This window comes from Condylura cristata, unplaced genomic scaffold, assembly GCF_000260355.1.
Source record: "Condylura cristata isolate star-nosed mole 26May11 unplaced genomic scaffold, ConCri1.0 scaffold00015, whole genome shotgun sequence".
In the NCBI taxonomy this organism is placed as follows: Eukaryota; Metazoa; Chordata; class Mammalia; order Eulipotyphla; family Talpidae; genus Condylura; species Condylura cristata.
The window spans coordinates 6,229,077-6,256,839 of record NW_004567116.1 but is presented as its reverse complement, the minus strand read 5'-3'; the positions used below and the strand labels follow the sequence as shown (position 1 = coordinate 6,256,839).

At 59.0% G+C, this 27,763-nt stretch overlaps 1 protein-coding gene across 2 annotated transcripts; it reads left to right on the top strand.

The window, feature by feature from the left end:
- Window positions 1-1,104: 1,104 nt before the first annotated feature.
- P2RX3 (purinergic receptor P2X, ligand gated ion channel, 3) lies at window positions 1,105-27,763 on the top strand. 2 transcript variants are annotated; one of them, XM_004682771.2, is made up of 12 exons: window positions 1,105-1,383; window positions 8,378-8,513; window positions 8,761-8,832; window positions 9,013-9,076; window positions 9,918-10,011; window positions 10,262-10,339; window positions 10,844-10,985; window positions 11,499-11,635; window positions 23,849-23,942; window positions 24,222-24,287; window positions 24,800-24,877; window positions 25,255-27,763. In XM_004682771.2, the coding sequence occupies exons 1-12, from the start codon at window positions 1,265-1,267 to the stop codon at window positions 25,366-25,368; spliced, it is 1,194 nt and encodes a 397-aa protein (XP_004682828.1). In that variant the 5' UTR covers window positions 1,105-1,264; the 3' UTR covers window positions 25,369-27,763. The 2 variants fall into 2 exon arrangements, with proteins under 2 accessions (XP_004682828.1, XP_012581096.1); XM_012725642.1 differs by having other exon boundaries at window positions 24,800-24,917.

Sequence of the window (27,763 nt, the reverse complement as noted above, 5' to 3'; positions counted from 1 at the left end):
CCCTCCTCGAGTCCTAAGGTGCCCGTCGCAGGGTCCGAGGAGGAAGCCACCCAGAAAGAGGTCTGCGGCTCCCTCCTCCGTTCTCCTTTCGCAGATGGGAAAACGGAGGCCCAAAGAGGTTTTTGCAAACTCCCCGGGTCAGGGATTTGCAACAAAGCCAGAGAGCCGAATCCAAATGTCCCCACCCGGCGGCTGTTCTCTTCTCTCAGAATCGCGGTGATGCTCCATTCAGAATGACCGTGAACGGTGGGAAGACAGTAGGACAGAATATTTAAACTCCAGGTTTCTCTGATAACCTGATTTAAAAGTTACCCCGACTTGCTGATCAATCCCGGGATTAGAGACCAGGGGGGTGCAAGGGGCTCCCTGAACTCCCACCTTGACCTCTGGGTGACCGCTGCTGCTGCTGTACTAACTAGTAACTTAAATATTAATGCATCCAATGAAATCGCACTGCGTGCCAACAGTGTAGGGTTTGAGGACACTAATGACCACGGCAGAAATAGCCCCACCCTTCCAGGGACCTGTAGTGTAACCAGTGCTCCAGATAAGAAAACTGATGTTTTGTTTGTTTGTTTGTTTAAGTCCCCAGTGTGATGTTGTTAGGCTACAGGTAGGGCTACAGCCACCGCCAGCCAGAGTAGGCAATATGAACCATGTGACCATGTTCACCCCCCTCCTCCCAGGAGACAGAAATGTCCAAGGCACCCTCTTCCCCTAGCCCACTTATTGGAAGCAACTCGGGAAGGGTGAGGGTGGCCGCAGGAAGACTCTAGGCAGGGCGTTTGGAAGACACGGGAGTGAAGGGGGTGGGGGGCTCAGCTCAGGTGGGCTTTCCGGAGGCTGGGGCATTGCAAGGGGCTTTAAGGAGAGCCTGGAGCAGCTGGTGAGCTGGGATGGAGTTACAGCATACACGAACAGAACAGAAACGGTAGGCAGTGCAGATAAAACATGAGTCCCAGGGGGCCCAGCCAGCTGCATTCCAGGCAATCAGGAGCCTGGGATTGGAGACCCCACCCCTGCCGTGACATCACAGGGGAGTGGGGTGGAGACGAACAAAAAGGGGGTCCCCCGCCCTGGTGTTGGACTCTTGGCAGCCCGGAGTGTCAAGAGCAGAGACCCTGGGCCCTGGTCTGGGCTTTCCTCACTGTAAGGGGCACACTTTCCTGTCCTGTGGCCCCCTCGCTCCCCCTCCTGGCCCCTGGACAGCTCCCTCCTGAGACCACTGTGGGTCCCTTCTGGGTGGCCCCTGAGCACTCTCAGCATGAACTGCGTGTCAGATTTCTTCACCTACGAGACCACCAAGTCAGTGGTGGTGAAGAGCTGGACCATCGGGGTGATCAACCGAGCAGTCCAGCTCCTGATCATCTCCTACTTTGTGGGGTGAGTCTGGCCCTCCGGGTCCTGGAAGGGGAGGGCTGCCCCATCCTGTCCTGTCCGCCCCCTCTCCGCGTTGATTTCTGGACTCCTGAGCTTCTCCGGTGGGGATTAGTCCCAAGGACTGTCCAGCACTGCCCCCTGCGCCCACCCCCCCAGGGGTGAGTTCTTTCCGGAAGATGGGGCAACTAAATCCTCAGAGTTGGAGAGGTTTCTAGGCTTACACCCAAGGAGTAGAGACACCTCACACACACGTATGTACAAGCATCTTCCCGTTCCCCTTGGGGAATTCATCCCAGAGGTGAGGGGAGCACAGAGACAGTCTGGGGGTGCTGGCACGGGGGAGTACTTGACCAGGTTGATGGTGGGGAGGAGAGACTAGATCCGCTTTAGATTGAGGAATCCCCCTCTGGCATGGGGAGCCGGAGGAGGCCACAGTAGAAAGAGCAGAGACCTTTGCTCTGGGAAAACAAGGCAAAGCAAGGGGTTCTCCCTCGGGGGAGGGAGGTTAACAGGCACAACTAACACTCAAAGGAAAGACTTGGAAAATAGTAGCTTTTCTAAACACGGTCCTGGGAGAATTCAGAGGCCGGGACATTGGGGGAGGCAGGTGGAGGTGAGAACCCGGAGTTGGAGGGTGGCGGCCAGTGAGCGAGGGTAAAGTTCTGTGGGTGCTTGGAGGGAGGGGTGGGTGGTCACCTACATCTGAAGGGGTTCCCCGAAAGCATGCACAGTGTTGCTAACCAATGTTACCTCCATAAAAGAAAATAAATAAAAAAGAATTCAGAAACACTCCCCCTTGCCCAAACACACGCATTTCCTACTTGGACCCCACTTTATAGCATCTAACCCATCAGGGGTGGCTTAGCAGCAAGCAGGGTCTCCAGGCCTCCTCTCAGCTCTCCCCTTGGAGCACACCCCCCCCACCACCACCACACGCGTACACACACAAAGGGCCGCGGAGCAGACAATGGCCAGGGAATCCGCCGCTCTGTCCTTGGGGTCACTCGCAGGTTCCGGGGTGGCGTGCAGGCCAGTACCTCGAGGATTTTCTTTCCTGGTGCGCGGTGCTCTTCGCGCTGGTCCTGGGACAGTGGGCGGGTGCACAGACAGCAGCACCCCAAACCGACAAAGAGAAGGGGCTTGATGTCCATGGGGGCTGCGAGGGAGCAGCGTTTCCCTAGCGGCTAGAGGAGGCACCGACCGGTGCAGGTTAAGGGGCTTTTGCTCCCCATATTGGGCGCCGACCAGTATGTCAGGTGGTGCAGACACCAGTGCCCCGTGGGGCGCTGGAGAGGGACTGGCCTGGCGTCAGATTAAATGGCCTTGACTTCCTTCCAACTCTGAGGTTTGTGCCAGGTGCGGTTTGCGAATGTTCCATGTCTACCTCTCCTGGCCAGGGCTGGCTCTTCAAGAGTCCGCGCGCCCACACGCGTGCCCGCCTGAGTGGATATGGTCGCAAGATGGTGCTGGTCCTGGTCCAGGTGTGCGCAAAAGCTGCCTCAGCGCACTCCCCGCCTGGCCTTGCTCCACTGGCTGGGGCGGTTGGAGGGGGTTGGAGACAGCCCGGCTCCCCGGACCAGCAGCAAGCTCAGCCCCCCACTGCCAGTCTCCCTCCTTGTCATCCAAAGCTCCTCTGGTCCCCGCTGGAACCGGGGGGAGTGGCTGTTTGCATCTTGATCTCCAACCCCATTCATCTCCCAGCTGACAGCTCCCAGAGGAACAGCTCTTCCCGTTACATCAGCGCCGCAGGCCCTGCCCCTGGCCCGAGCAGTCACAGGGCCCAGGGGCCCGTGCACCATTGTCATGAATGGAGCAAAAAAACACTTGGAGCGTGTCTTGGTGCCCGGCAGCCTCAGGGCTGGGCCAGCGAGCAGCGCAGCCGGCTCCTCACCCCCCACCCTGCCCCTGCCCCCAGGAGTTAGCACTGTAAGAGACGGGCTTGAATCAAATGATTTCCACAGACAAATGAAAAACTTTCAACAAGGCTCTGAGGTCAAGGAATGAGGTCAAGGTGCTAGGGAGCAGCACCTGGGGCGTAGGGGGGCTGCCAGGGCACTGCAGGCTTCCTAGAGATGTCACATCGAGCCAGGCCCCAAAGGGCCAGTCAGTGCCACTTGGAGGACAGAGAAAGGAAGGAGGAAGGGAGGAAGGCCCAGCTCTGCAGGTGGGGGAGAAAAGAGGCCTTTAAGGCAGGAACCAAGGGAGAGGTGGCACAGGGTGGCGGGAGCTCGGGGGCAGGAACAGGTGGAGGGCAGAGGGCAGGCCCCCGAGGGTTTACGGAAGAGTAGTGGACGGAAGCTATGAAGCGTTCTGAAGTGCAGGGGCACACGTGTGTGTGTGTGTGTGACCATGCATGTGACGTGCTGGCGAGGGCTACAGACATGAGGCCTGGTCAGGGAAGCTCTCTCCGCTGGCACCCCTCAGGCAGGTGCTCAGGGGCAGGGCAGTCATGGAGGAAGGGACGAGAGTGGCTTGGATTTGGCGGGACTGGAAAGGGTGCAGGCCTGTGAAGGTGCTCAAGTCTCCCGTAGGCCCCGGATGGAGCACCCACGGCCACGGAGGCTCAGACGCCACGTGGAGTGGCTGGGGCCCGACACTGTGTCTCTGAGTCTCAGTCGCCATGTCTGGAAAATGGGCTGAGGGGCTACGGTGAGGGGGGCCGTGAATGTCACTGCCTTTGCCAAGACGGTGACGTCGTGAGACCGTGACGATTACTGATCCCTAGACACCGCGGCACATGTCCCCCTCTGTCCAAGGCTCACAGCTGGGACAAGCGGGGCAGGGGCCACCATCTGACGCGCTCACTGGGACAAACCGCCGGGTGGCCCCCACGCACCCCATCTTCCTGCAGCCCTGGCCACTCCTCGGGGGGCCACCACTGCCTCCTCCCTGGCCCCTCTAGCCCCTGTACACAGAGAGGCCAGTGCTTAACTTGTGTTTCTCCGCCACCACCCCCAGGTGCTGACCCCATTCTCCTCTGTGCCATGGCACTTCCCAGGGCCAATCCCCTTTCTGGGCCCTGTGGGGGTCTGGGGGAGAAGGAGGAGACCCCAGTGGTGAGGGCGTGCCCTGAGCTGGTCCACAGGCCTTTCTGGAGAAAGCACCTCCCCCAAAACAGGAGGTGGGGGACTCCCCAGCTTGGATAGCCCAGCCATTGGAAGGACCTATGGGGGTGATGGGGCTCTGAACCCCTCACAGCTCATCTCTCCCAACTTGTTCCCCTCCCCCGCCACCCACGCACCCCTTTGTGCACAGCCCACCCCCACTTCGGCTCATAATATTTAACCTGATTTCAAATCTGATGCAGACACCTAATGCCCTCGTGTAAAGAGGGCCGGGAATGTCCCCTTGGCTCCCAGATCCATCCTCTCAGCACTGAGGCCCTAACAGATGATTATGGTAGGCAGACCTTGGCCACCCCACCTTACAGGTCTGGCGAGAGGGGCGCCTTCATTTGGGTTTCCCCTCCCCCATCACAGCCCCGGGATGGAGCATCCACGGGCCACGGAGGCTCGGATGCCACGTGGAGTGGCTGGGGCCCGACACTGTGTCTCTTGAGTCTCAGTCACCACGTCTGGAAAATGGGCTGAGGGACTCCTCTCCCGGGGGCTACGGTGAGGGGCCCGCGAATGTCACTGCCTTTGCCAAGACGGTGACGTCGTGAGACCGTGACGATTAATGTCCCCTAGACGCCTCGGCACGCGCCCCTCTCTGTCCAGCTCAGCCCCCTCCTCCTGCACACGCACCTCACACCACACCCTGGCCTCCGCTGGACTCCCAGGGGGTGAACCGGACGCAGCTCTGGCATCCTTCTGCACATCCCTCCCGCCAAAGAGCAGCCACCCGCCTTGGCTTATAAATAATAAACCAGAAACACGAAAAAAAAAAAAAATAAGTCAGAGCAGAAGAGTAAATGCCAAGAATGGCGGGCTCAGTCCTGCCCCATCTCTTCAGCCTGGTCTCCAGAGACAGACTCACCCCTCCGTTCTGGAAAGGAAGCGTACCCCCTCATTCCAGCTCCCCTCTGACATCCAAAGGTCCCAGGGGCCTCAAGATTCTTCCGCTTGTTATTTAACTCAGAGAGAGAATGCTAATGCAGCCTCTCTCCCCACTGGGCACAAGGAGCCCTGAAAGAGGAGACAGAGAAAGAGATTGACCAAGTGTTCCTCTGAGACCTACCTCCTGAGGCTTCCCTGGGCAGGGAGATGCCCTGCAGGGTGACAGGGATGTCCTGGCCAGGCCTGGCCAGGAGGGGTTCCAGGTCAGGGGCTGGTGCAGGCTGGCCCTGAGCTGGGTCACACAGGGTGACCAACCCTCTGTGCCTCAGTTTCCTCATTTGTAACTTAATGGTAAGAAAATCTTATTGTCAATGGTGGTCAGGATGCAATGAGTCCACTTCCGCCATGTAGTGCTGTGTTGGTCTGTGATAATCATCATCTGACTCAGCTGCTTTTTTGCACAGTCCTGGATGGGGACCAGGGGCAGGCAGGGACCCGGTCGGAGTCCCCCAGAAACCACCTCGCTCCATCACCACTCAGAGAAGAGTCCAGCCAGTGTCTAGGCACCCCGAGGTTCTGGAAGGGTGTGTCTGGATGTGGCTTGTACTCGGTGAGCAGAGCCTGGGCTGAGACCCAGCTCCCTCCAGGCCCAGGGCTGCGCTGTTAGGACCAGGCCTCACCACGTCCCTTTTCTGCTCAGACAGACATGAGCTCTCCAGTGAGGCACATCTCCTGGTGGGTCTTGGTGAAACCCTTCGCCTTCCCCCCAAAGGAAAGGTGCTAAGGAAACGAAGCACAACCACACCAGACTTACAGAAACCACCGTCACCAGCCTGTTTGATTGGCAGGCGAGTGTCTCTTGGCTCTGCACCCCAGCACTGCTCTATGACCCCAAAGTAAAGCAGAGACACATTGGCAGCCACCTGCTGGCACTGGACATGACCCCACCCTCTCTCCCACTGAGCAGTGTTCAGAATAGGGCACCTGGCCCCTCCCTATTGGCCAGCGGGTTATAGCACAGCACTGTGAAGCTCTCCACAGCACGAGTTCCATCCCCAGCCAGGAAGGTGACCCACAGGGTGCAGCAGACCTCTCCTGTCTCCCCTCTGCTCCCCTCAGCAGTGTATTTCAGTATATCTGGCCCTTCCGTTCCCCACTCTGTCTCCAGTAAATCCTCTCACCCCCACACCTCTGGTCTACACCTTGTTCTTGTATGCATAATAAATAAATCTTTAAAATAAACTAGAGTACCTGAAGCGCCCCCCCCCCCGACCCCTGTCAGGAGGGAGCTCTGAACCCTCCAGTAAAACCCAGCCAGGATCATCTTGCAAATATAGTCCTTGTGCACAAGCAGGATGTGGGAGCAACCACCCCACAGGTCAGGTCGTAGCCCCACGTGACTCAGGGCTGCTCCCTTCTGGTCCTCCAACCTGGGGAGACCTAGTCTGCTCTCCACACCCTGGAAGGTGGGTGTGGGGCCTCCGCTTGCACCGCCCTGGTGTGGCCCGACCCCAGCCACCACAGCAGCTGTCCCTGGATGACTGACTCCCCAGGGCGTGGGCACGCCTGTATCTGAAATCCTAACCCCTCCGTAGAACCCCTCAGCTCAGCCTCGCCTGCTCCCAGCCAGGACCTCCTGCTCTCAACAATGTCTTCTCTGCACCACACATTCTAGGCCCTTCCCCTCGCCTTCCTCTGATGGGATTCTCCCCACTTTTAGCCTGCAGGACACGATCCCAGCCCAGGTAGCTTGCAGGACAGAACCCCAACCCAGCACTTCAAGATGCCACAAGATTTCTTAAAAGCAGAAAGCATGCCCTACTTTCCAAACATATTCATGAGGGTTTCTCATCTGTCCGAGGGGGACAGTGACAGCCTCTGCCTCCTGGTGCATGGTCAGGATTACCCAGAACTGCGCCTCCGTCTCGGGCTGGACACGTGGCTTTGGGCAGAGAGGCTTGCGTCTTGAGGACTATGCAGGGTGATTTCAGAGGAAACGGTGGGCAGCCCACTGAAAAGCAGAGGAAGAGCTGTTGGCAGTATCTGTGGCCCCTTCCTAGGGCTTGGGAAGGCTGGGTGACGCTAGGGGGAAGTGGGGATGGAGGATGGCAAGGGGGTCCCTCCCTGGTCTGCAGGCTTGAAGCTCCCAGGAGAGGACAGTCAGGTAAATGACCACTGGGTGGCAGCACAACCCCAGGAATAAGACCAGAGCCCCAGCAGGGGCTCGGAGCTCCCTGGACCTGGGAGGCAGTGGTCAGTGCTGCCCGGCCCTCCGTCCTCCATCAAATGCAGACCGGCAAGTGTGGCCTTCACTGCCTAGTTTACTGAGCACCTACTATGTGCCTGGCACTTGGGGTCCAGCCATGCTGCATGGCCAGATGATGCAGGGTCAGAGCCCTGGGCCCAGGCCCTGCCCTCTCGGGACACCTGTGCATGGAGATGTGTCTTGAAGGGGGGGGGGTATCCCCCTCAAGAGGAGGTGCAAGTTTCAAAAATTTCACTTTTACACCTATAGAAAGGCATAAATGTGGGCCCTCCCTGGTGGCACAAAGGGTTGGGATGCAGCACTGCAAGCTGGCCGCAGCCACCTCAGTGCAAGTTCGATCCCTCGCTCCGGAGGCCTGGCAGACCTCTCCTGACCCGCCCGCTGCTCCCCTCAACAGTGTACTTCATCCATCTGCCTGTTCTGCTCCCCACTCTGTCTCTGGTGAAGCCTCTCACAGTCTCTGCACCTCTGGCCTGTACCCCAGTTCTGTATGCATAAATAAATCTTAAAAAAAAAAGCACAAATGGCACACAGTACATAAGCAGATATCTATAGCAGATATCTATAATAGTAGCCTTTCGTGAGGAGGAGAGCAATGGTGGCGAGGAATTTTCTCCTTAAGGAGCACTGCCAGGAACCCCCGGCGACCTGCGGCGGCAGGGAGGGGCCTCCCCGGCCTCTATCTAACGGGCCCTGCTTGAGCCTTGCTCTCCACACCTGCCGCCCTGCCCAGGTGGGTTTTCTTGCACGAGAAGGCATACCAGGTGCGGGACACAGCCATCGAGTCCTCGGTGGTGACCAAGGTCAAGGGCTTTGGACGTTATGCCAACCGAGTCATGGACGTGTCGGATTATGTGACCCCACCCCAAGTAAGGCCCTGCCCTGGTGGTGTGCGCATGCCCAGAGGCGGGCGGAGGGGGCTGGGCAGTGCATGGGGGGCTGAGGACCCGCACACCCCCAGCACAACATCTTGAAAGCGGCTATCGCTGGCTGCCCCACGGCAGGCCCAGGGGGTGGTAGGAAGGGCCTGGTTTGAACCCCCCTGTGCCCGTGCCCAGTCCGCGCCTGGCGCCAGTGCCCGCCTCTGTGGCCTCTCCCTGCCTTCTTCCTCCCAAGGGCACATCTGTCTTTGTCATCATCACCAAGATGATCGTTACTGAAAACCAGATGCAAGGATTCTGCCCCGAGGTGAGCCAGGGGAAGGGTGGGCGGGAGGAGAGAGAGACAGGGGGCGGGTGGGGGAAGATCAAGGAGGAAATGTTGGGGAGCAGCCTTGCGGCCACCACCAGAGGGCGCCAGTCGAGGGGCGGCAGCGGCAGCGGGAGCGGGGCTCCCGGGGCCAGCACCCACCTGCCTGTCCCCCCGCAGAGCGAGGAGAAGTACCGCTGTGTATCAGACAGCCAGTGCGGGCCCGAGCGCTTCGCGGGTGGGGGTGAGTGCAGCCTCTTCCCCACGCTACCCCCTACTAACCCCCACAGTGGGACCCTGGAGGCCTGAACCCCCTGGGAAGGGCTGCTCCGAGGCAGCTCCGGGAATCCTGCGGGGTTTATAGGGGGGCTTGTGTGCCCGACCCAGCAGGGCTTCGGGCCAGGAGGTCCCAGTCTACAGAGGGTGGGGTGACGGCCGTGAGGCACTGTGGGAGCCTCGGTGAGTCAGGGTCCTGGGTGGGCTCCGAGAGCGGCGCCTCTGTGCTGGGCCCGCGGGGCGGGCAGGACGGCGGGTGGGGAGGGCGCGGAATGGGGTGCGCGCCACTCAGGGGAGCCAAGGGCTGGATGGGAGCCGCCTAAGTGCCCCCAGGGGGCGGCCTCGCCGTAGGCACCAGGAAGCCAAGTTAGCCTCAAAGGTAGACAAAGATGAGTCATGGGAGGAGAAGCGTGGATGGACTGACCGAGTAAAATCAAATAAACTAGTGGACACGGATAACAGGCTACAATAGAGGTGAAGGGGGTGGGGATGGGACAACGGGGATGGGCTGCATTCAGTGAGTCTTCTGTTTTGAGCTTTGTTTTCCAGAATAAGAATGGGTGCAGTAGGTAGAGGAACAGCTGGGGCTGGGAACGGGAACAGGGCGTTGGTGGGTGCACCCTTGAGATGGGGAGTCGCCTCCCTTTGGTCTGGTCCAGGGCTTGGGAGGGGAGGAACGAGACTCTCCACAGGGTGGACCTCCCTGGCCTCCTGGCCTCACCCTCACCTCTGGGATGGGGGTCCCTGACGAGGTGGAGAGGGGAGGGCCAGGGGTGCCCGGGCACCCAGCAGTGTGGCCCTGCCTCCAGGCATCCTCACCGGGCGCTGCGTGAACTACAGCTCTGAGCTCCGGACCTGCGAGATCCAGGGCTGGTGCCCTGCTGAGGTGGACACTGTGCAGACGTAAGGCCGGTGGGGAGCAGCTGCACCCTTCCATGTGGGGAGCCTGCAGGGGAGGGGTCTCCTGGGCACCCCCCAGCATTGCCCAGTGCTGGGGCAGCGAGGTGGCCTCAGGATTTCAGCTCCCCTGGGGGCCTCCCCGCCTCCCCGCCTCCCGCTGCTCTGGGATCCGTGGGGCTGCATGCTAGGCAGCAAAGGGGGCCCCTTCCCAACAGCCCCCTTGTAAGCCAAGGCCTCCTGCGCCTGCCCACAGGCCGGTCATGATGGAAGCCGAGAACTTCACCATCTTCATCAAGAACAGCATCAGGTTCCCCCTCTTCAACTTTGAGAAGTGAGTCCTGGCTCGCCCCCTGAAGCCAACAAGCAGCCCCCACCCCCAACCAGGTTTCCAGGGGAGCAGAGATGCCCTGTTCCGTGGTCTTTCTCCCCCTCTCAGTCTCCTGGCGGCTAGACCACCAGGGATGAGGGGGTCTCTGGGGCCAAGTCTCCATCAGCCTCCCCCACTTGGGCCGTGGGGCAAGCAAACCCTGGGCCTGGCCCTCTCTGAAGCTCAGGGCTTTTTCTCCTCCCGACCAAGCCCCGGTGTGGCGGACCCCTCCCCTGGTCAGGGCAGCCCTCCGCTCAGCCCCCTTCACTTCCCTGGGCACCTGCCACCTGCAATGCAGACAACTCATAGGGAGTCGCCCTTTAGGTGGAGGTGGGGAGATGGGTCCCAGAGATCAGGTCTTAGCTCTCCTGGCCTGGCTGTGCATGGCCTGGGGCTTCAGGAGTCCAGACAAAGTGTGAGCATGGCTCGCTCTCCACAGTGACCTGGCCTTGCCTCTGTTCTCCCCAGGGGCAACCTCCTTCCCAACCTGACGGCCCAGGACATGAAGACCTGCCGCTTCCACCCTGACCGGGCCCCCTTCTGCCCTATCCTGCGGGTGGGGGATGTGGTCAAGTTCGCAGGACAGGACTTTGGCAAGCTGGCCAGCACGGTGAGAACTGGCCACTCCCCCAGTACCGCAACCCTTCCCAACAGCCAGCGAGCGCCCTAGGGCGCCGGTGGGACCCGGGTGGTGGAGCAGCGGCAGCGAGGCAGCGCCACCTGGTGGAAGATCCCAGAGCTGCGCTGGCCGTGTACCCCAGGATCCTTGCTGCCTTCTCCCCCTCCCACCCAGGCCTCAGCCCCTCCACGCTGGTAGAGGCCTACCCGCCCTGAGAACACTCAGGTTCTGTGATTCTGGAATGGTCCCTGGTTCGCCCACTTTCTCCTGCAGGTAGCTAAGGGACCCAGGGTGCCAGAAGCCAGGTTTAGCAAGTGCCCGCACTCACCCCTGCTGCACCACTTTACTACTACCTGGCTGTGACAAGTCAGTCTTCTTTCTCCCTTAACCCCTCCTCCACTGAGCAAGGGGAAAAGACCACCGTCTGTGGTCAGACCCCGCCTCCTCCCTGGGATGGTGCCAGGCACTGGCAGCGTGAGCTCACCTCGACCCTTTGCTGCGCAGGGTGGCGTCCTGGGCATCAAGATCGGCTGGGTGTGCGACCTGGACAAGGCCTGGGACCAGTGCATCCCCAAGTACTCCTTCACCCGGCTGGACGGCGTGTCCGCTAAGAGCAGTGTCTCCCCAGGCTACAACTTCAGGTACCGGCTGCTGGGGTGGGGTGGGGGGGTGAGGCCAAGGCTGCTGAATGGGGCTGAATCATAGCAGCGTACTGTTGGAAAGAAAAGGTCAAGTGTCCCCTGTCCCGAGCTGGCTCAAAATCAGGAAGGACTTTCCACCAGCCAGCCCAGGAGACAGACAGGCTCTGTTGTGAAGCCGGTGGGGGTTGGGGGTGCTGGGGCCCCGGTCCTGGCTAGTCAGCAGGGCGCCTGCTGTGCTGGGTGCCTCCATCCCTGGCAGTTCTGTGGCTCTGGCTCTGAAGCTGAACTTCCCTCAGGAGCTTCTTCTCCTGCAACCATAGTTTTAGAGGTTTTTCAGTCTGCAAAGCAAGGGCAAGAGCTGGTCCCCTTTACAGAGAGTGGGTGCTTTCTCCCATAACCAGGCAAGTTCCTCTGAGTCTCAAATGGCAGTTCTGTGGTCATTAGCTCTTTGGTGCCTTTCCAGACAGAATCTAGTGAACTGTCTGGTTTCTATTCCTAGTGGCCTTGAGACATAAGAAGTCTGTCCCGCCCACCCCCCATTTTGGAGAAAAGGAAGGGTTGACTGGGAACTACTGAGAAGTCCTCAACAAGCCCTTCTCCTCTCACCGCATTTCCCCCACCTATGAATGGGCCATGGTGAAGATACTTCTAGAGTGTGTGAAAAGCTTCAGCATTCTGGTTTCCCTTTCCTTAATTTTTGAAGACTCTGAATGTCTGCTGGGCCCAGATTAAATACAGTGTTAGACAAGACGCCAGATAGGTTCCAGGGCTTACCTGACTGAAGAGGCAGGGATGAAGAGGAGGGGAGGTCTCATGAGAACATGTTTTAGATGTACGGTCCTGTTCCCCGTGCTGGTGGGATCTGTTCCAACACCCCGGCGCACGTAAGCAAAAGAAAAAAAAGAAAGAAAAATTCACCCTGATTTGTAGTTTTACAAAGTAATTATCCACCCCATTAAACTTCATATTTAATCGTTTAAAATATATATGTATATGCTCTAGAAGGAATTTTTTAAAAATTGAAAGTGCTTTCATAATCAACTCCAAACTTTAAAAAATCAGAGGAAACAACACATATTTTAAAGTAGGTTAAAAATACTGTTTGGCTCACTGGCAGAAATTGGCATATTTATTCAGTCAGTACATCACACTGCAATCAATACAAAGGATATTTGTATGGCAGCTTAAAATAGTAACACATTAATAAAATCCTCATGATCTAAAATGTAAGTTTTCATCTTCATAACTTCCCTCTGGCCACTGGGAATTCTTTAATCCTCCGAATAACGTATTTGGCAGGAAAGCTCAGAAAGGAATCAGCTGTTATGAAGACCCCGACTACTGGTGTCAGACAGTTTTAGAACAAGATCTTTCATTTAAAGAATTGGCTTGCAGGTCTTTGTTCCCTCCCAGAGCCCTCCCCGGCATGCGCCTCCCCGCCTGGACACAGCGGGACTAGAGACAGCCCCGGTTTAATAACCCTGGAGAGACAGGATGAGACTCTCTGATGGGCCTTAGCACAATTCCCAGGGGCCTCGGGAAGCCACTGGCATGGTGTGGACCCCGCAGCAGACACCCCTCAGCCAGAGTCTGTAGGGGCACAGCTGTCACTCGGACTCGGACCCATTGGGTTGAAGAGAATTTAGACAGAGAGGAGTAACCCCCAGCTCTGACTGGGGAAGGATATCTGACAACCACAGTGGGCAGAGAGCTCTGCTACGCTCACCCCCACCCCCAGGCTAGGCTCACCCCTCAGGCCATGCTCATCCCCCCAGACCATGCTCATCCCCCCAGGCCATGCTCATCCCCCCCAGGCTCAACAAGGGCCCAGAGAGCCACATCTCTGAATCCCAGGGCCACCTCTCTGAATCCCGGAGAAGAGATAACTGGTCCTAGGTGGGGAGTTTCCTCTGCTGGGTGAAATACATGCTGCCCTTTGAGCCCTGCAGGGCAGTACCAGGGACAAGGTGTTTCCGCGTGCTCTGGCCAACCCCACCCTGCCAGGCAGGAGCAGCCATCCCTCCCTCTCACCCTGAGAAAAGCAGGCTGGAAGAGCAGAGTCGGCTCCCCAGGACCCGAGGGCCAGTCAGAGGGGAACCAGAAGCAACCTATTCTTGCCTCCCGGTCTCCACCCGGAGCTAGAGGGCTAGGACTTTCCACCCGGGTTAATCCCCAGGAAGCCTGCAGAGGGATTGACACTGTCATCCCTGCTTCAAAGGAGACTCTGAGGCCAGGGGGCTGGGGAGGGGGGGGCGCCTTTCCTAGCCTTTTGTCTCCCAAACTAATTCATTTGCGTCTCCATCTCTGCTCCAACGGAGGCCAGATTTCCCCGTCCTCCTGCTGCTGTTTGCTCTGGAGGGAATGGTGTCTTTCAGCCAAGAGGCAGCCTGGTTTTTGTCTGCAAGCACAGACGTCCAGGAGCAGCTAGAGATCTGCATTCCCACCACTAATTACCTCTGCAGCCTACTCCAAATGCGCCCGGCCCCACACAGCACCGCCCCCCCCCATCCGCGCAGGGGGGGACCCTCGCAGCCCTCCCCCCACTGCAGCCGCCCCCTTCCAGATGAGGAAGGAGCACGTGACTGGCCGAAGTCACGGGCATTACATAGGGTGGCCTTACAGGTCGTCTGCTAACACCAGTCTCCCCCAGACACAGCCCCACCACTACCACCAGCGGCCGCTTCACAGAGGGGCCTGAGTGGGCCCAGTTCCAGCTCTCGGAAGGGTAGCCTCACAATGAGCCAGGGTGTCCCCTAAACGGCCCCCTCAGCCCCACCCAGAGGTGGTGCCGTCTGGCTGAATCTTTATGTGCATGTCGCTCTTGTCCTCTCTGATAGGCCGTAGACTCCATGCTCACTCTGAGGCCCATTCTGTGTGGCTGAAGACGGCAGGGCCGCTTTAGCTCAGGATCTTTAGGAGGCCTCTTGCCAAGCGGCTGGGCGCCTGGTGGGTCCCAACGGGCTGGCTGCGGCCACTGGGTCACATTTCTAAGAATAAGAACTGGTAGGGTTGTTCCTTCCGGGGCGCGGGGTGACAGGTACCGTGGGGACAGGTGCTTAGACCAGGGTCAGCTCCTGCTTCCCTCTTGGGTCCTCTGCCCCGGCGCGGCTGTGAGTATGTAAGTGAGCGTGTAAGTGTGGGCCTGTGTGAAGGAGCCGTGTGAAGGCCGTGCGTGCATCCACGCTGAGCAGGTTGTGTGTGCTGTGTGAGTTGTGGGGAGCGCGTGTGAGTGCAGGCAGAGATAGCACAGGAACATTCAAAATGCTCTACCAGCCAAGGGCCCAGCAGGAAACGCATGGCGTGTGCCAGTGGGTGATTTGAGGCGAGTTTCATAAAAGATTTCAAAGGTGAAGGCCGGGTGGGGGGAGCCCATAGCGAGAGGCCAGCAGTCGGGACAGTAACCCAGTAACCTGACTTGGGAGGGGCTCAGGTGTACAGTGAGGCAGGCTACAGTTACTAGAATATGGCGGCAGGGGGCGCTGTGGGGCGGGCAGCCTCGGGGTGCTGTGACCCTAAGGGCTCCTCCAGAAGCTGAAAGCTAAGAGATCAGCTGAGGTAGCACAGGGGGAGGAGCAGGGGTCACAGATGACCCATGCAAGTCCTTCATTATCTTGTGGAGGTCTCTGCCCTTGTATATCCCTGGTAAAGACACGCATGCACCATTGTCCAAGAACAACGCATTTGCCCTAGATGTGAGTGATCTTGGAGACCGCTTTTTCTTTTTTAAGGATACTTTATTTCTGCAAAGAAGACAGAAACCTACCCCCAAAATAACACTCCTAAGCACTGGCAACACAGAGCAAGACAGGAAACTCCCCTCCACTCCTCCCAGCCCGTAGGGAGTCACATCCTGGAGTTGGGTGGTTTTTCCTTCCAGTCCTTTTTCTCTGCTCTTACTTTTAGACAGCGACAATTCCTGGCTTCTGAAGATTTTAAAAGTCCATCCCTGGACTCCTAGAGTTAAGTCTGCAAAGCCCTTTCACACCTAGGATTCACAGCCCGCTGCCCACACCCTCGGCTCAGATTTTGAGTCTTGCCTGAGATTCCGCAGCTTTAATGAAGAGGCTGCTCTTGGGGACACAAACCCAGAGCCCTGATTCATAGTCAGCGCCGCTACCACCCCCCCCAAACACGCCCGGCACTCACACAGAGGCTCAGACAGAGAAAGACACAGACACACGCAGAGAGACAGACACAGACACCCACAAAAAGAACTGGGAGAGCTGTGGAGCACTTTCTACGTGGCAGGTGTCCATGGGGCAAGGCCTGGCTGCTCCCTGATACCCCACGAGCTCCCCAGACAGCCCCGCTCCTGAGCGGCAACGCCGGCTTGGTTTTGGATTTCCTCTCCTGTGTCTGGGACAAAAAACTCTCGTTCAGCTGCTCCATGTTCCTCGTGCGGTAGGTGTTTCTAGTGACGGCTTCGAGTTGGAAGCGTCCCTGCAGTAGCTTCTGCTCTGAAATTGGCTGCCGCCCTGCTTGCACGCTGAAATGAGCGGATCAGCGAGATCGTAGGCCAGCTGACAGGAGTCGGAGCGCCCTGGGCTTGGATCGCTCTCCCCACAATCTGGGTTGCTCTCCTTCCAGAAGTACAGACGATGTGTGAAAAGCAGCCATTTCCACCGTCTACATGATCCCGTCTCCTTGCAGTCCTTTCTCTCCTTTCTCTCGTCGTCTCCTTGCAGTCCTTTCTTTCCTTTCTCTCGTCGGATCTCGCAGGGGGGTGGGGGGGGGAGCGTGGCAGTGAGCCCCGTCCTGAATTTACACCCCCTCTGTGGTCACCTCCGTCCTGTTCTGACACCAGGGGTGTCCACTCTGAAGGGACTTGCCTGGGGCTTAGCAAGCACTCTGGGGGTCATTCACCCGCTGAGAAGACAGGGCATGTCACAGCTGGAGACCTGAGGCCCCTGGGATACAGGCCCCCGTGCAGGGGCTGGGACCCAGTCTGAGGCAGCTGAGTCCAGAGCCCGCCCGAACTGGACCTCAAAGGTCCAGAGGGGCCGCTTGGGGAGATGACGAAACTGACATTCAGGTCACTCCCAGAGGCCGGTCCAGCCGCTGCTTCTCCCTGCCTCGTTAATGATAAATTTATAGTAATAGGATTAGGACAACAAAACAAGACATGTTCTGTATGCCTGGCTTTGAGGTGGATCCAGCCCCTGAACACGAGTAAATAAACATGGCTGAGCCCTGCAGTAAGGGAGGAGCCCCGCCTCTCCCAGAGCAGCCCCCCCTCCCCACCCCCCAGTCGAGGCCGCCAGGAGATATTTTCCTACAAGTATAAAGTCAACTGTAAAAGTGTGTTTCCTCTAGCAGAGTGACTTCCCACCAGTCGAAAGCTTTGCGGGGAACACCACCTCCTTCCCTTTGAAACCCACATCCCAGGCCCAAGTTGTCGTTTGCAAGCCCATCGGCACCCCACAAGTTTGCCGCTGTTTTTCCTGCCGCGGTGACAGTTACAAGCCCTGCTTTGGGGACGAGCTTCCAGCTCTCCTGGCAGGACAGATAGTGTCTCAGCAGCTGTGTAAAAGCTTCCAAGGGATCTGTAGCTGATGAGAAAATCCCTCCTCCCTTCAACAAACATCTCTTGACTGCCGGAGGCTGTGAGCTCCAGCCAGGGAAGGCTCCTGTCCATGTGCTGGGGGGTGAGGGGGCCCTGCAGGGAGCGAGGGAGCTCCCTGTTGCACTTCAGGCAGCTTCAGGGGAACCTCCAGGCGTTCACTGAGGTGGGGTGAGAGGGACAACTTCCAGAGGGTGTCCTCTGCCCTGCTTTGTGGCCGACACAGACAAGAACAAGACCAGGTCTTCTGACCCAGGAAACTTGTCACCGAGTGGAAATGATCCAGCCGACCCCAAATGACAAAAGATGTTTATACAGAAAAAAGAGAGGGGTGCTGGAGCAAGAATAACTAAGATGAAGCGCAGAGGCCGGACTGTGGGTCCGCAGCCTGCAGCACTGCCCAGGCGCTCGGGGAGACTCCCAGCCCCGCTCGTCCCCTCTGTGAGGTGCCTCACCCCAGGGGGTGGCCTCTCAGGCCCCTCCCAGCTCTGGAAGCCTGAGTCAGTGCCAGTGCGTGTGTGTGGGTGTCTGGGGAAGGGCTGTGCAGCGGGAGGGGGCTGTTAAGCATCACTATTATTTATAGACCTCTCGCTTTGGAAAGCAGCTTCCACACTGCCCTGCAGAGGAACATCTGATAGGTGATTTATTATGGTAATTGACGTTCGTACTTACTCATCTATCTACGGCTGGCGGCGGCCTGGGGGTGCGCGCACACACACACTGTGTGTCAGCACTGTTGGGTCTCAGCAGGGCTCGACTCAGTCCTGGCTTGGGGTGTCCTGTCTGGTTGGGGACAGGTATGGCACTGAAGGTCCAGGTGAGAGAGCCTCGCGCCTGGGCTTTGTGAAGAACTCGAACTCGCACAACAGGGAGCTGAGAGCTGCAGGGCCGAGGAGAGTGGGCAGCTGTTTGTACCCCTTGACTGTCTCCCTCTTCCCCCCCTGCTGGTCCCCTGCCAATGCCTTCCATTGCCCACGCCCCACAAACCAGAGAGTGCAGCCTGTCGGGGTCAGCCTGCAGGATGCCCAAGTCCAGGAACTGGGCTTAGGGACACTGCAATAGACAGGTACCAGGTAACCCCTCCCCGCCCTTCACATGTCTGGGCCGAGGCGGCCCCAGCCCTGAGCGCTGCACCTACCTCTGTGCTAATACCCCGGCCCCAGCTTCCTTCCCCTGCCGCCCAGATGTGGGAGCCCTGTTCCCTCCTCTGAGGGTTCCAACACCCTCATGTCACAGCTCTGCTGCGCTGGCCTTGCCGGGGAGGTGTTCTTGCAGGCACCCGCCTCACAGCTCCCTGCCCCCTGTGCTGAGCCCAGCTCCCTGCAGGGCCCCAGCAGAGGCTGGGCAGGGGCTTTGGATTCAGGTAGCCCGTTGGGCCCCCACTGCGCCCCTGTGGGCCAGGAGCTGGAGGAGACGCCTGCTACTGTCTAGCTGTGGTCCCGGGATGCTGTCTGATGGCCCCTAGAAGACACAGACTAAAGGCCCGTCTCAGCCGTCACCTGGCAGCTCTGCTGGCAGCTCACCGAATCCCCCAGCTGTGGCGGGTACCCGCCCCCCACCCCCACTCTCCGTAATCTCCACACTTCATTTTTATGAAAGACCTGCCCTGGTACCTGTTTTCAGTAACTGAAGGAAATCTGAAGCGATTTCTGCTTTCATGTCGAAAGGTGAAAGGTGGGAATAGGGCTTGTGTGTGTTTGCAGCACCAGGCTAGATGCCGCGGGCACCCAAGGGGTGAGGGCTGGGGCCCTCTGGGCCCTGCCCAGCGTGCCATCAGGCAGGCTGTGCTTTGACCCTGCCATTCCCGCCTTCAGCGGGGGAGTGCAGTTTTAGGTTTTATATTGGTATTTGGTCCATTGTTTCGGGCGAGCCTGGGAATACTCGACATTTTTCCATCCTACAAATGCCGTATGAACGGTTTCGTAGCATGCATGACTTTGGAGAGAGCAGCCAACCTGTACCGCCGTTTCCCTTTTGGGGAAACTGAGACTCAGAAAACTAAAGGGGTGGCCCCAGGCTTCGTGATTTAACCCACGGGCAGGGCTGTCGCCAGGTCTGTGTGAAGCCTCCAGCTCTCCCTGACTTGCTCTTGTGGGCCTGGCGTTGCCAAACGCCCTGCAGATGCCCCTTCCACAGGGGTCAGTTCCCACCAACAGCCCCTGCTTTCCTGCCCAGCCGCCTGCCAGGTGTAAATGTTCGCCGCTTGGGAGCAGACTAGCCTGTGGTTACCACCTTCCGCTGGCTCCCCCTTGGCCAGGCTGCTGAGCAACACCTGTGAGGCAGCACGAAAACCAGAACTCGCTCTTGCCTACAGCATGTTGCTCCGGTCCTGCTGCTCTAGGCTCGTGGGCAAGAGACAGACACGTAGGGCGTGTCCGGCATAGTCGGCTTAGAAAGCGCAGCCAGGTGCAGCCGGTGGCCGAGGCCCAGGCCGTAGCAGAGAGGACAGGAAGCTGGAGAGCAGAGCCTCCCCCGCTCAGCGCTCTCTGCGGAAAAAGGAAACAGACCCCTGACATGGGGGATTGCCATGGGCCTGGAGCAAACACTCCCTGGCGGGCCACGCTGAGCTCGAGCGTGAAGCCCCTCAACGTGGAACTCATCTACCTGCTGTGCAGCCAACTCACTGGGTCCTTCCCATGCCCTGAGCCAGGACAGCCCCCCACATCCCGCTGTCTTACCTTTGAACCCTCCACACTTCCACGCAGCTCCAGGGTCACCTCCATGCCAAGTCTTCCTTGCACCCCTGCCAAGGTCAAGCTGTGTGGTCAGTGGTCAGTGGTGGCCTCGTCGCTCCACTCCAGTGCCCCGTTGTAGCTGTCTATAACACTGTGTGCTGAACTGGTATTTCTCTCCCTCTCCCGAGCCTGTGGGCAGGGGTCAGCGGTGCCCAGCACAGCACCTGGCACGAAGGAGGTGTGTGCCAGGTCCGGCAGACGTAAGAATGCGAAGCCGCTGAGCGGGGCCTTAAAGGATGAACAGGAAGCAAGTGGGGCGGGGCGGCACGGGGAGCGCCCAGGTGTGTGTCTGTGGCGTGTGAGCAGGAAATGCTTCATGTGAGCACCTCAAGGGGGTTAACTAAGTTCGCAGGTGAGCCAGGAAGGTGGACAGGCCAGCTCATAGGGGCCAAGGCGTGGATGGCAGCTTCTTCTCCAGCCCCATTTCCAGCCCAGTGACTCAGCCCTGGAGAGATGGGACTGCAGAATCGGGGAGAAATCAGGCCCCCGCACGGGGCAGTCCAGCCTTTCCCCTTCTCAGGTGAGGAGGCCAGGACCCTTCTCCCACACCTCAAGGCTGTCCTGTGCTTTCTCTTCTACACTGGATGCTGAGACTGAACTTGAAATGCAAAAGCACCCTCCAGCTGGAGACCAGAAAGGAATTAGCCAGGATCTAGCAGGAACCAGGCGACAAAGACAGGAGCGTGGGACAGTGGCTGAAGTGTGGGCTGTGGGCCTGGTCTGCCTGGGGGAGCCCCAGCTTGACTTGCCGAGTAGGTTACGTGGCAAGTTGTGTCACCTCGCTGATCTTGCCTCCTCATCTGTAAAATGGGAATTGCAACCAAACTTCACAGACTTGGAGTTGTTAAGGAGTGAGGAGGACCCACTTAGCAGGGTGCTGAGCAGGGGTGAGCCCCCAGGGCCGGGTGGCTGTTGTTTGTTTCTTCGAAGATCCCTGGGAGACAGGAGAGTGTAGTGGTTAAAGTGGTGTAAATATCCTGTTTTCATTTTACTGTGATCTTAGCGTAAGACAGGAAAGTCTAAAGAGGTAGAAAAGCCTCCTGCTTCCGCTCTTACTCCATAGGACACTATCTCATCTCATTCCTCCCCACAGCTTTTCACCCTCTGTTTATTTACATCTTAGTCAAGGTAAATAAACACTCAGAGAAGTTGAATTACCTGCCCAGGGCCAAAAAGCCTGGTGTAGGCAGTGTGGAACCACCCCGGTCTCCTAGGGATACACCCTAGAAAGATAGTGGAATTTGCCTTTATCTCTGTCTGCTCACAAATCACTGCCCAGTTTTAACTCATTCTTTATCCTTTGGCCCCAGTCTCAGCAGCTGTGCAATGATGGGAGCTTGTAGTAGTCAGGGCAGGTATTGCTCACTGCTGTAACAAACAAGCCCCACTGCAGAGGCTGCAGGAGAGCTTTGTTCCGCTGGCAGAGCACTGTGGGGGACCAGGGGCTCCCCACAGCCTCTCAGGGATCTGGGCTCCTGCCATCTACCGATTCGGACTCCCCAGGGCCTGCATTCTCCCCTGGCTCCTGGGCCGCTGGCCATGCAGGAAGCGGGAAGGAGTGAGCACACCGCCCTTACACCCCTCAGCCCCGCAGGAACAGAGCTCCCTCCCATTCACTTCCATTGGCAGGAACCAGCTGTGGGGCCCCAGCTAGAGGCAAGGGGGTGGGACATCTGGGCCAGCCATGTGCCTGGGGAGAAGATCGCCCAAAGCCAGTGCCATGGACGGGTCAGCTTCTGTGATCCCTGCCATCCTGGCCAGCCAGAGTCGGGATCCAGTCTGGTCTGGGGACCTGCAGCTGGTCCAATCTCCCTGAGCCCCGCCCTCCCCTCCCTACCCCCCCACCCCCCAGAGGACAGTCCCTGCCAAGCCTCCCAGGGTGGGTGGGTGGTGAGATAATGATCTTATCATGCTTATTGCCTCTTGGAAGGCAGGTGCTGGACAAAAACCAAGTCCGCTTTGGTTTTTCTCCCTGTTCTCTGCACATTCCTTCTGAAGATAAATTTAGCTAATCCTTGCTTTGAACAGCAGCGCCCAGGATGCCGACTTTTGTTCTCCAAGTCTGTGCATTCTTCATGGCTGCAGCCTCTTCAGGCCCAGCCCCGCCCTGCCCCAGACACCTGTGATGCTGCCCCAGTCGCCAGGGCCCAGGGCCAGGCTGGGTGGAGGGACCCCAGAGGGCTGGGGACGGACCAGGGCCGGTTAGGGGGCGAGGCTGAGGGAAGGGAAGGCAGCTGTGGGGTGGACCCTGTGGGCTCTGGGCCATGGGTGGGGTCTCTGCACTGCGTGGTGCCCAGGGGAGAGGAACTGGGGATCAACCACCATGCTTTTCTCTCCTCCCTCCCAACCTCCCACGCTATGATGGCCTTGGTGCCCACAGCTGGCTGGACCCCATCAAAATCAAAGGGCAGGGAGCTTGGGGGGAGCAGCGGGCTCCGATCCTGCAGAGAGGGGCAGAGACAGCTGTAAGGGGCCGACATGGGTATCACGCCCGCGCCCACCCGGAGAGTTGGTCTTGATGTTTACCCCTCTCGCTACAGAGCTGGAGGGAGCCTGAGCATCTCCCCTTCATAGACAGGGACAGTGAGCCCCGGGGGCTACGTCACACTTTGCTAGCAGGGCTGGAGGCAGGATTTAGACTCGCTTCTGCCTTGTTCCAAAGTTGTCCTAGAGCAGCTGTGAGGACATTCTAGAATTTCGAGAGACTCCTCCTCCCCCCCGACCCCCACAGGGGGCTTCCTCCCAGGACTAGGGGTCTCCCTTAGTCCTACACTCAGGCCGACCAGCATTCTCTCAGCTCTGCAGGTTCAGTGCAGATGTCCCTGGGTTGGGGGACCCTGCCAGGGAGTGGGTTCTCCAGACCCCTTCTCCTGCGGGGGTAGGCCTGAGACGGAACCTGGGGCTGGGATATTGCGAGGAAGACCGCAGCTCCAGAGAGGAGCCATGCGAACCCACTCTCTGGGCTGGCAGCCCTTCCAGGCCCACTGGCACATGGGGTGTGGGCAGCAGGGGTCCACTTTGCAGCCGAGGCTCAGCAGCCCAAGAGATGCCACTTTGTTCGTGTTGAGGTTTGTGTCTGCTGGGCAGAACCAGGTGGAAGAATGCACGGGGCCTGAGGAAGTGTAAGTCGAGTCTTTGCAGAGTGAGCTGCCAGAAGCCAGGCCAGAGAGGTCAGCATCTTCCCAGCGTGGCCGCTGCCTCTCCACATCTGTCAGACTCCATGGGCTCGCCCTTCGCCACCCCGGCACAGCTCCCGGCCCCAGCAGCCAAGAGGAAGCCTCAGAGCTTGAGGTCTTCAACTGGGCCTCATAACTGGGCGGCCCCAGCAGGTCACATACCCCTGGGCGCTTCCCATTCCCGTGCACAGGTCTGTGGCGAGGGCGAGATGAGAGGAGGTGTCTGAAAGCACTTTTTTAAGCTGCCGTGTAAATGTAAATGTGTTTCTGCAGCAGTAACACCAGCAAACATTTCTTGGGCACTTGGTGTGCTGCGAGCCAGGTACTGTTCTCACCCCGACACCTGTGCTCCCAGGCGGTTCTCACCGCCCTATAAAACGAGGTTTCTGCATTGTTCCTAGTCACACTGAGAATGTGATGGGCCCAAGGCGGCCCTGCCGGCCTTGCACTCAGGCTGAGCAGCCCGTGACGGCCCAAACACCTGGGCCTGAAGAATCTGGGGTGGGGGGGTGCTCCAGGGCTCAAACTTTCATGCACCAGAGTCATTTAGGGAAGTTCGTTAAACGGTGGGGACCACACAGAGGCTGGTTCCATGGGGTGGGGGCGGGCTGACCTCTTTAGTAAGCCCGAGGCCGGTCCCACCAAACCAGCTGCTAAGTGAAGGTCACAGGTCCTCGAGCATCTGAGGGGTCAGACGAGAGCTGGAGTCCACAACAGGACCCACCTTTGCCTCCGTGTCCAGGTTTGCCAAGTACTACAAGATGGAGAACGGCAGTGAGTACCGCACGCTCCTGAAGGCTTTCGGCATCCGCTTCGATGTGCTGGTATACGGAAACGTGAGTCCCGGGCTGGGCTGGCGGGTGGACAGGGAAGGAGGCCTGGTCTACCACGGCCCGAGGGCAGAGGGGAGCAGGGTCCTGCCACTTGCCAGCTCTGTGGCCCTCAGAGGCTCACATCTCCAGGCCGCTCACCTGTACTGTGAGGTGGGGGTCACCTGCTGACCATCAGGAACCCCTCGGGCCCCACAGTGTCTCTCGCTGGATGTCCAAGTCCGGCCTTAGGCCTCACTCCACCCTGCCAGACTCTGCCACTTGCCCTGGTCTTTGTGCCTTCAGGCGGGCAAGTTCAACATCATCCCCACCATCATCAGCTCAGTGGCGGCCTTCACCTCTGTGGGAGTGGTGAGTTGAGCCCTCCAGGCTCTGACGGGGTGGGGCTCAGGCGGGCAGGGGTGGCGGGGCTTGGGGTGACCCGTGTTTGCTGGAAGGGAACGCCCAACCTCTTGCCAGGTGCTTCTGCCTCCTCCAGCTGCCTATGGCTCAGCCCTTGTGAGCATCACCAGTCACAGACCCGCCCGTTACAGAACCACCAGGGCCAGGGCCTGTGCCCACTGTGACGGTGGGGGTGAAGCCTGTGGAGCTCCACTGTGAGGAGCCTGTGCTCTGCCTGGGCCGCCCTGGCACGGGGGAAAGGACGAGGGGGCGGGGGCGGGAAAAGCCCTAGGTACTTTTCTAAGAGGAAACAGCTGCCGGGTGGCTCAGGGGGGCTCCCCGGGGCCCTGGCCTGCTGGAGGCTCTGCCCACCCACTGCCCACCCGCTGCCAAACAGCTGGGGGTCACCGAGACTGCTGTTTCCGGCCACGCTGCTCCCCACCATCCTTGCAGTCCCTGAGCCCACCCTGCCTCTTCTCCAGGGGACCGTGCTCTGTGACATCATCCTGCTCAACTTCCTCAAAGGGGCCGACCAGTACAAAGCCAAGAAGTTTGAGGAGGTGACGGGGCCCGCAGAGGCCAAGGGCCAGACAGGGAGAGGTGCTGGGCCCGGGGATGCTCCTCCCCTTTTGGGGGCTTCTGAAAGGGAGCGCACTGGGTCTCAGTGTCTATTCGAGGTCCACATGTGGGCTCCAGAGAACCCCCGGCCCCTGGGGTCCTCCCCACCCACATTCCCTTCCACGCCTCCCTCTCCCCCCCCCGACTCCATATCCCGGCAGGGCAGACCCTGATGGGCGGTGGTCCCTGCTTCCCTGGAGGGGCAAGGGAAGAGTGGGGTCACACAGATGTGCGCTGGCTCCCAAGGCAGCTGTGTGCCCCACATGGGGCCCCGCAAGGCCCCCCACAGTCAGACATAATAAGCCCCTCCTGTCTGCAGGTGAACGAGACCACGCTGAAAGCCGCTGCTTCGGCCAACCCGGTGTACCCCAGCGACCAGACCACTGAGGAGAAGCAGTCGACGGACTCAGGGGCCTATTCGCTCAGCCACTAGGGCCCCTTCCCAGGCCCCCTGCTCACCCCTGGGCTCCAGGCCTCCCAACGGGGGACCTCCCCTAAGCAGGGCGGGACTGCAAAGGGGTCCCTCTTCCTGCCGCTCACCCCATGAGGCCACAGCTGGGACCCAGGCCTCCCAGTGCTCCTGCAGACAGGAAGCACTAAGACCTCGGTCTCACCCCTGCCCACCCGTCTGTTTCCCAAGCCCCCGAGTCGGCCCCGTTCCAGACAGTAGAGGTAATAATAGTACGAATGAGTGCCAGGCACTTTCCCACAATTATCTCACGTAATCCTTAGAATAGTCCTACGAGATAGATAGTAGTTTCTCAATTTTAGGGATGAACCAAGGCCCAGAGAGACTGAGTCATTTGCCCAAGGCCACACAGCCAGGGAGGAAGAGTGCTGGGATGGAAGCCAGGTCTGACCAGCTCATCGCCCACACCCCAGGACTGACTCCTAGGGGCAACCTGGCCCGTTGGCCCCAGTTGCTTCAGCCTCCCTGCCCCCGACTATGGTCACCTTCAGCTTAATCGAGAGTAAGCCCCTTGCTTTCCAGAAGCTCAGACAGGCCCACCCCAGGGGAGGCCGTTAGACAGTGTGTGGGCAGTGTGTGGGCGCGCTCCCTGGTGTGGGTGGCTCCTAAGTCAGAAGGACACAGGAGGGAGACTCCCGGTAAGGTTTTCCTTGCCCCACCCCACCATGCCCTCTGCACACCAGGCTGTTTTTGTTCTGGCTCCGAGACACCCGAGATCGAGACCGGAGACCCCTCCCGCCTCCACACAGACACACACAGGATCAGGGTGGGACTTGATTCCCGGACCTGGGGCCCAGCTCTAGGTCAGCAACACCCCACACACCCTCAAGAAAACAGAAAAAGGCCGCAGTGAGGCCTGGTGTCGTCTGCAGGGGCCAGCAGGCCTGTCCCCTAGGGCCAGCAAGGTCAGCTTTCTGATGTTAGATGCTGCAGGAGCCTCGAAAGCGCCTTGTCCGAGTCTCTTGGTTACGCTAGAGAACAGAGAGAGAGCTACTGGCTTGTCCTGTGCCGCGTAGTGGCTGGCAGGACACAGGTGCCCTGCAGCTCAGGAAGCAAGCCAGGGCCGGAGGCCAGCAGTGCTGAGGTGGAAGCCACCGTCCCTGGCAGCCAGAGCCCTCCCCGGCTCTCCCGGGGTGGAAGGTGCTGAGACCCACTGGGCGCCATGGAGGGCCTGGCCCAGGCCTGGCGCTGCCTAAGACACATACAACTGGGGCATCTTTTAAAACATAATTCACAACAGAATGCGAGATGGGGCTCCTTCTGCCCGTGAGCAGCCCTGAAGTATGTAAGTTTCATCCGCAGATCCACTCTGGAAAAATCGGGGGCAGGCAAAGCAGAGGCGACCTCACTGGCATGGAGGGCTGGTCCCTCTGCAGAGATGTGAGCACCAGGTCACGGCACCTGGCTGGGCCGCCTGGGAATGGGGGAGGGGCGAGCCCTGGCAAAGTTCCCCTCCCTGGGGGGAGGGGTAGGATTCCTCATGGCACCTTCACCTCCAGCCCTTCCTCAGGATGGTGGGGTGACACCTCCCCAGGGGCAGCCCCGGGAATCGGGCGTGTCTGGAGGTCCATTGTGCAGGGCCATCAGTGAGGGCAGCTCCCCCTTCTCCAGCTGGGAGCGGCCGGCACCCCTGCGACTCCAGCTCTCAGCAGGCGGAGCTGAGGCTGGGATCTCAGGAATGTTCTTCGAGGAGGAGGTCAAGGCAGCTCAGGGAAGAGCTGCCCTCCCCCCCAAGCCCCTTGCTTCCTTCAGACAGGGGCGTCCTTCCAGCGGGTCCCTCCTGAGCCTGCAGGAGGCTGCATGAACGCATGCATCAGCCCTGCATCCCGCCACAGCTCAGCTAAGCCACCACGCCCATGTGCTCCACTGGGGGCTTGATCTGAGGAGTACGAACAGGAGCTCCCTCCTCCCCGCACCAGCGCCAACATAATCACGTGGCCCCCAACCCGGCTGAGGTTGCTATGGTTTGTTATAATCATATAATCATGCTAGAAAAAGAAATCTGCAATACGTGGAAACTTGACTGGAATCCCTGCTCATTCCAAGCACTCCGTGGTGTCTTTATGCAGCATAAGAGCTAATAAGCAGCTTACCCAGTGGGTAAATGTGTATCGGCATGGTGTGGCCCAACCCTCACCTTACAGAAGCAGAAGCGGAGGCTTGGCAAGGCTCAGGCGCTGCAAGGGGAGAGCTGGGACTCAAGCCCAGATCTTTAGGACTGTGGAATCTGGGATCTTGACCTCTGTGCTCCATTCCTCTGGGGAAAACAGGACACTTATTGGCATCTTCTTTTCTGAATGTTTGCTGCTGTAACAAGTAAACAGCCAGTTCCCAATAAAGTAAATCAGATAGCCTCCTC

Coding starts and splice junctions, on each gene's coding strand:
- P2RX3 (XM_004682771.2), top strand. CDS start 1,265: ATGAACTGCGTGTCAGATTTCTTCACCTACGAGACCACCAAGTCAGTG. Junction 10,340..10,843: donor CCCCTCTTCAACTTTGAGAA/GTGAGTCCTGGC, acceptor TGTTCTCCCCAG/GGGCAACCTCCTTCCCAACC. Junction 10,986..11,498: donor TTGGCAAGCTGGCCAGCACG/GTGAGAACTGGC, acceptor TTTGCTGCGCAG/GGTGGCGTCCTGGGCATCAA.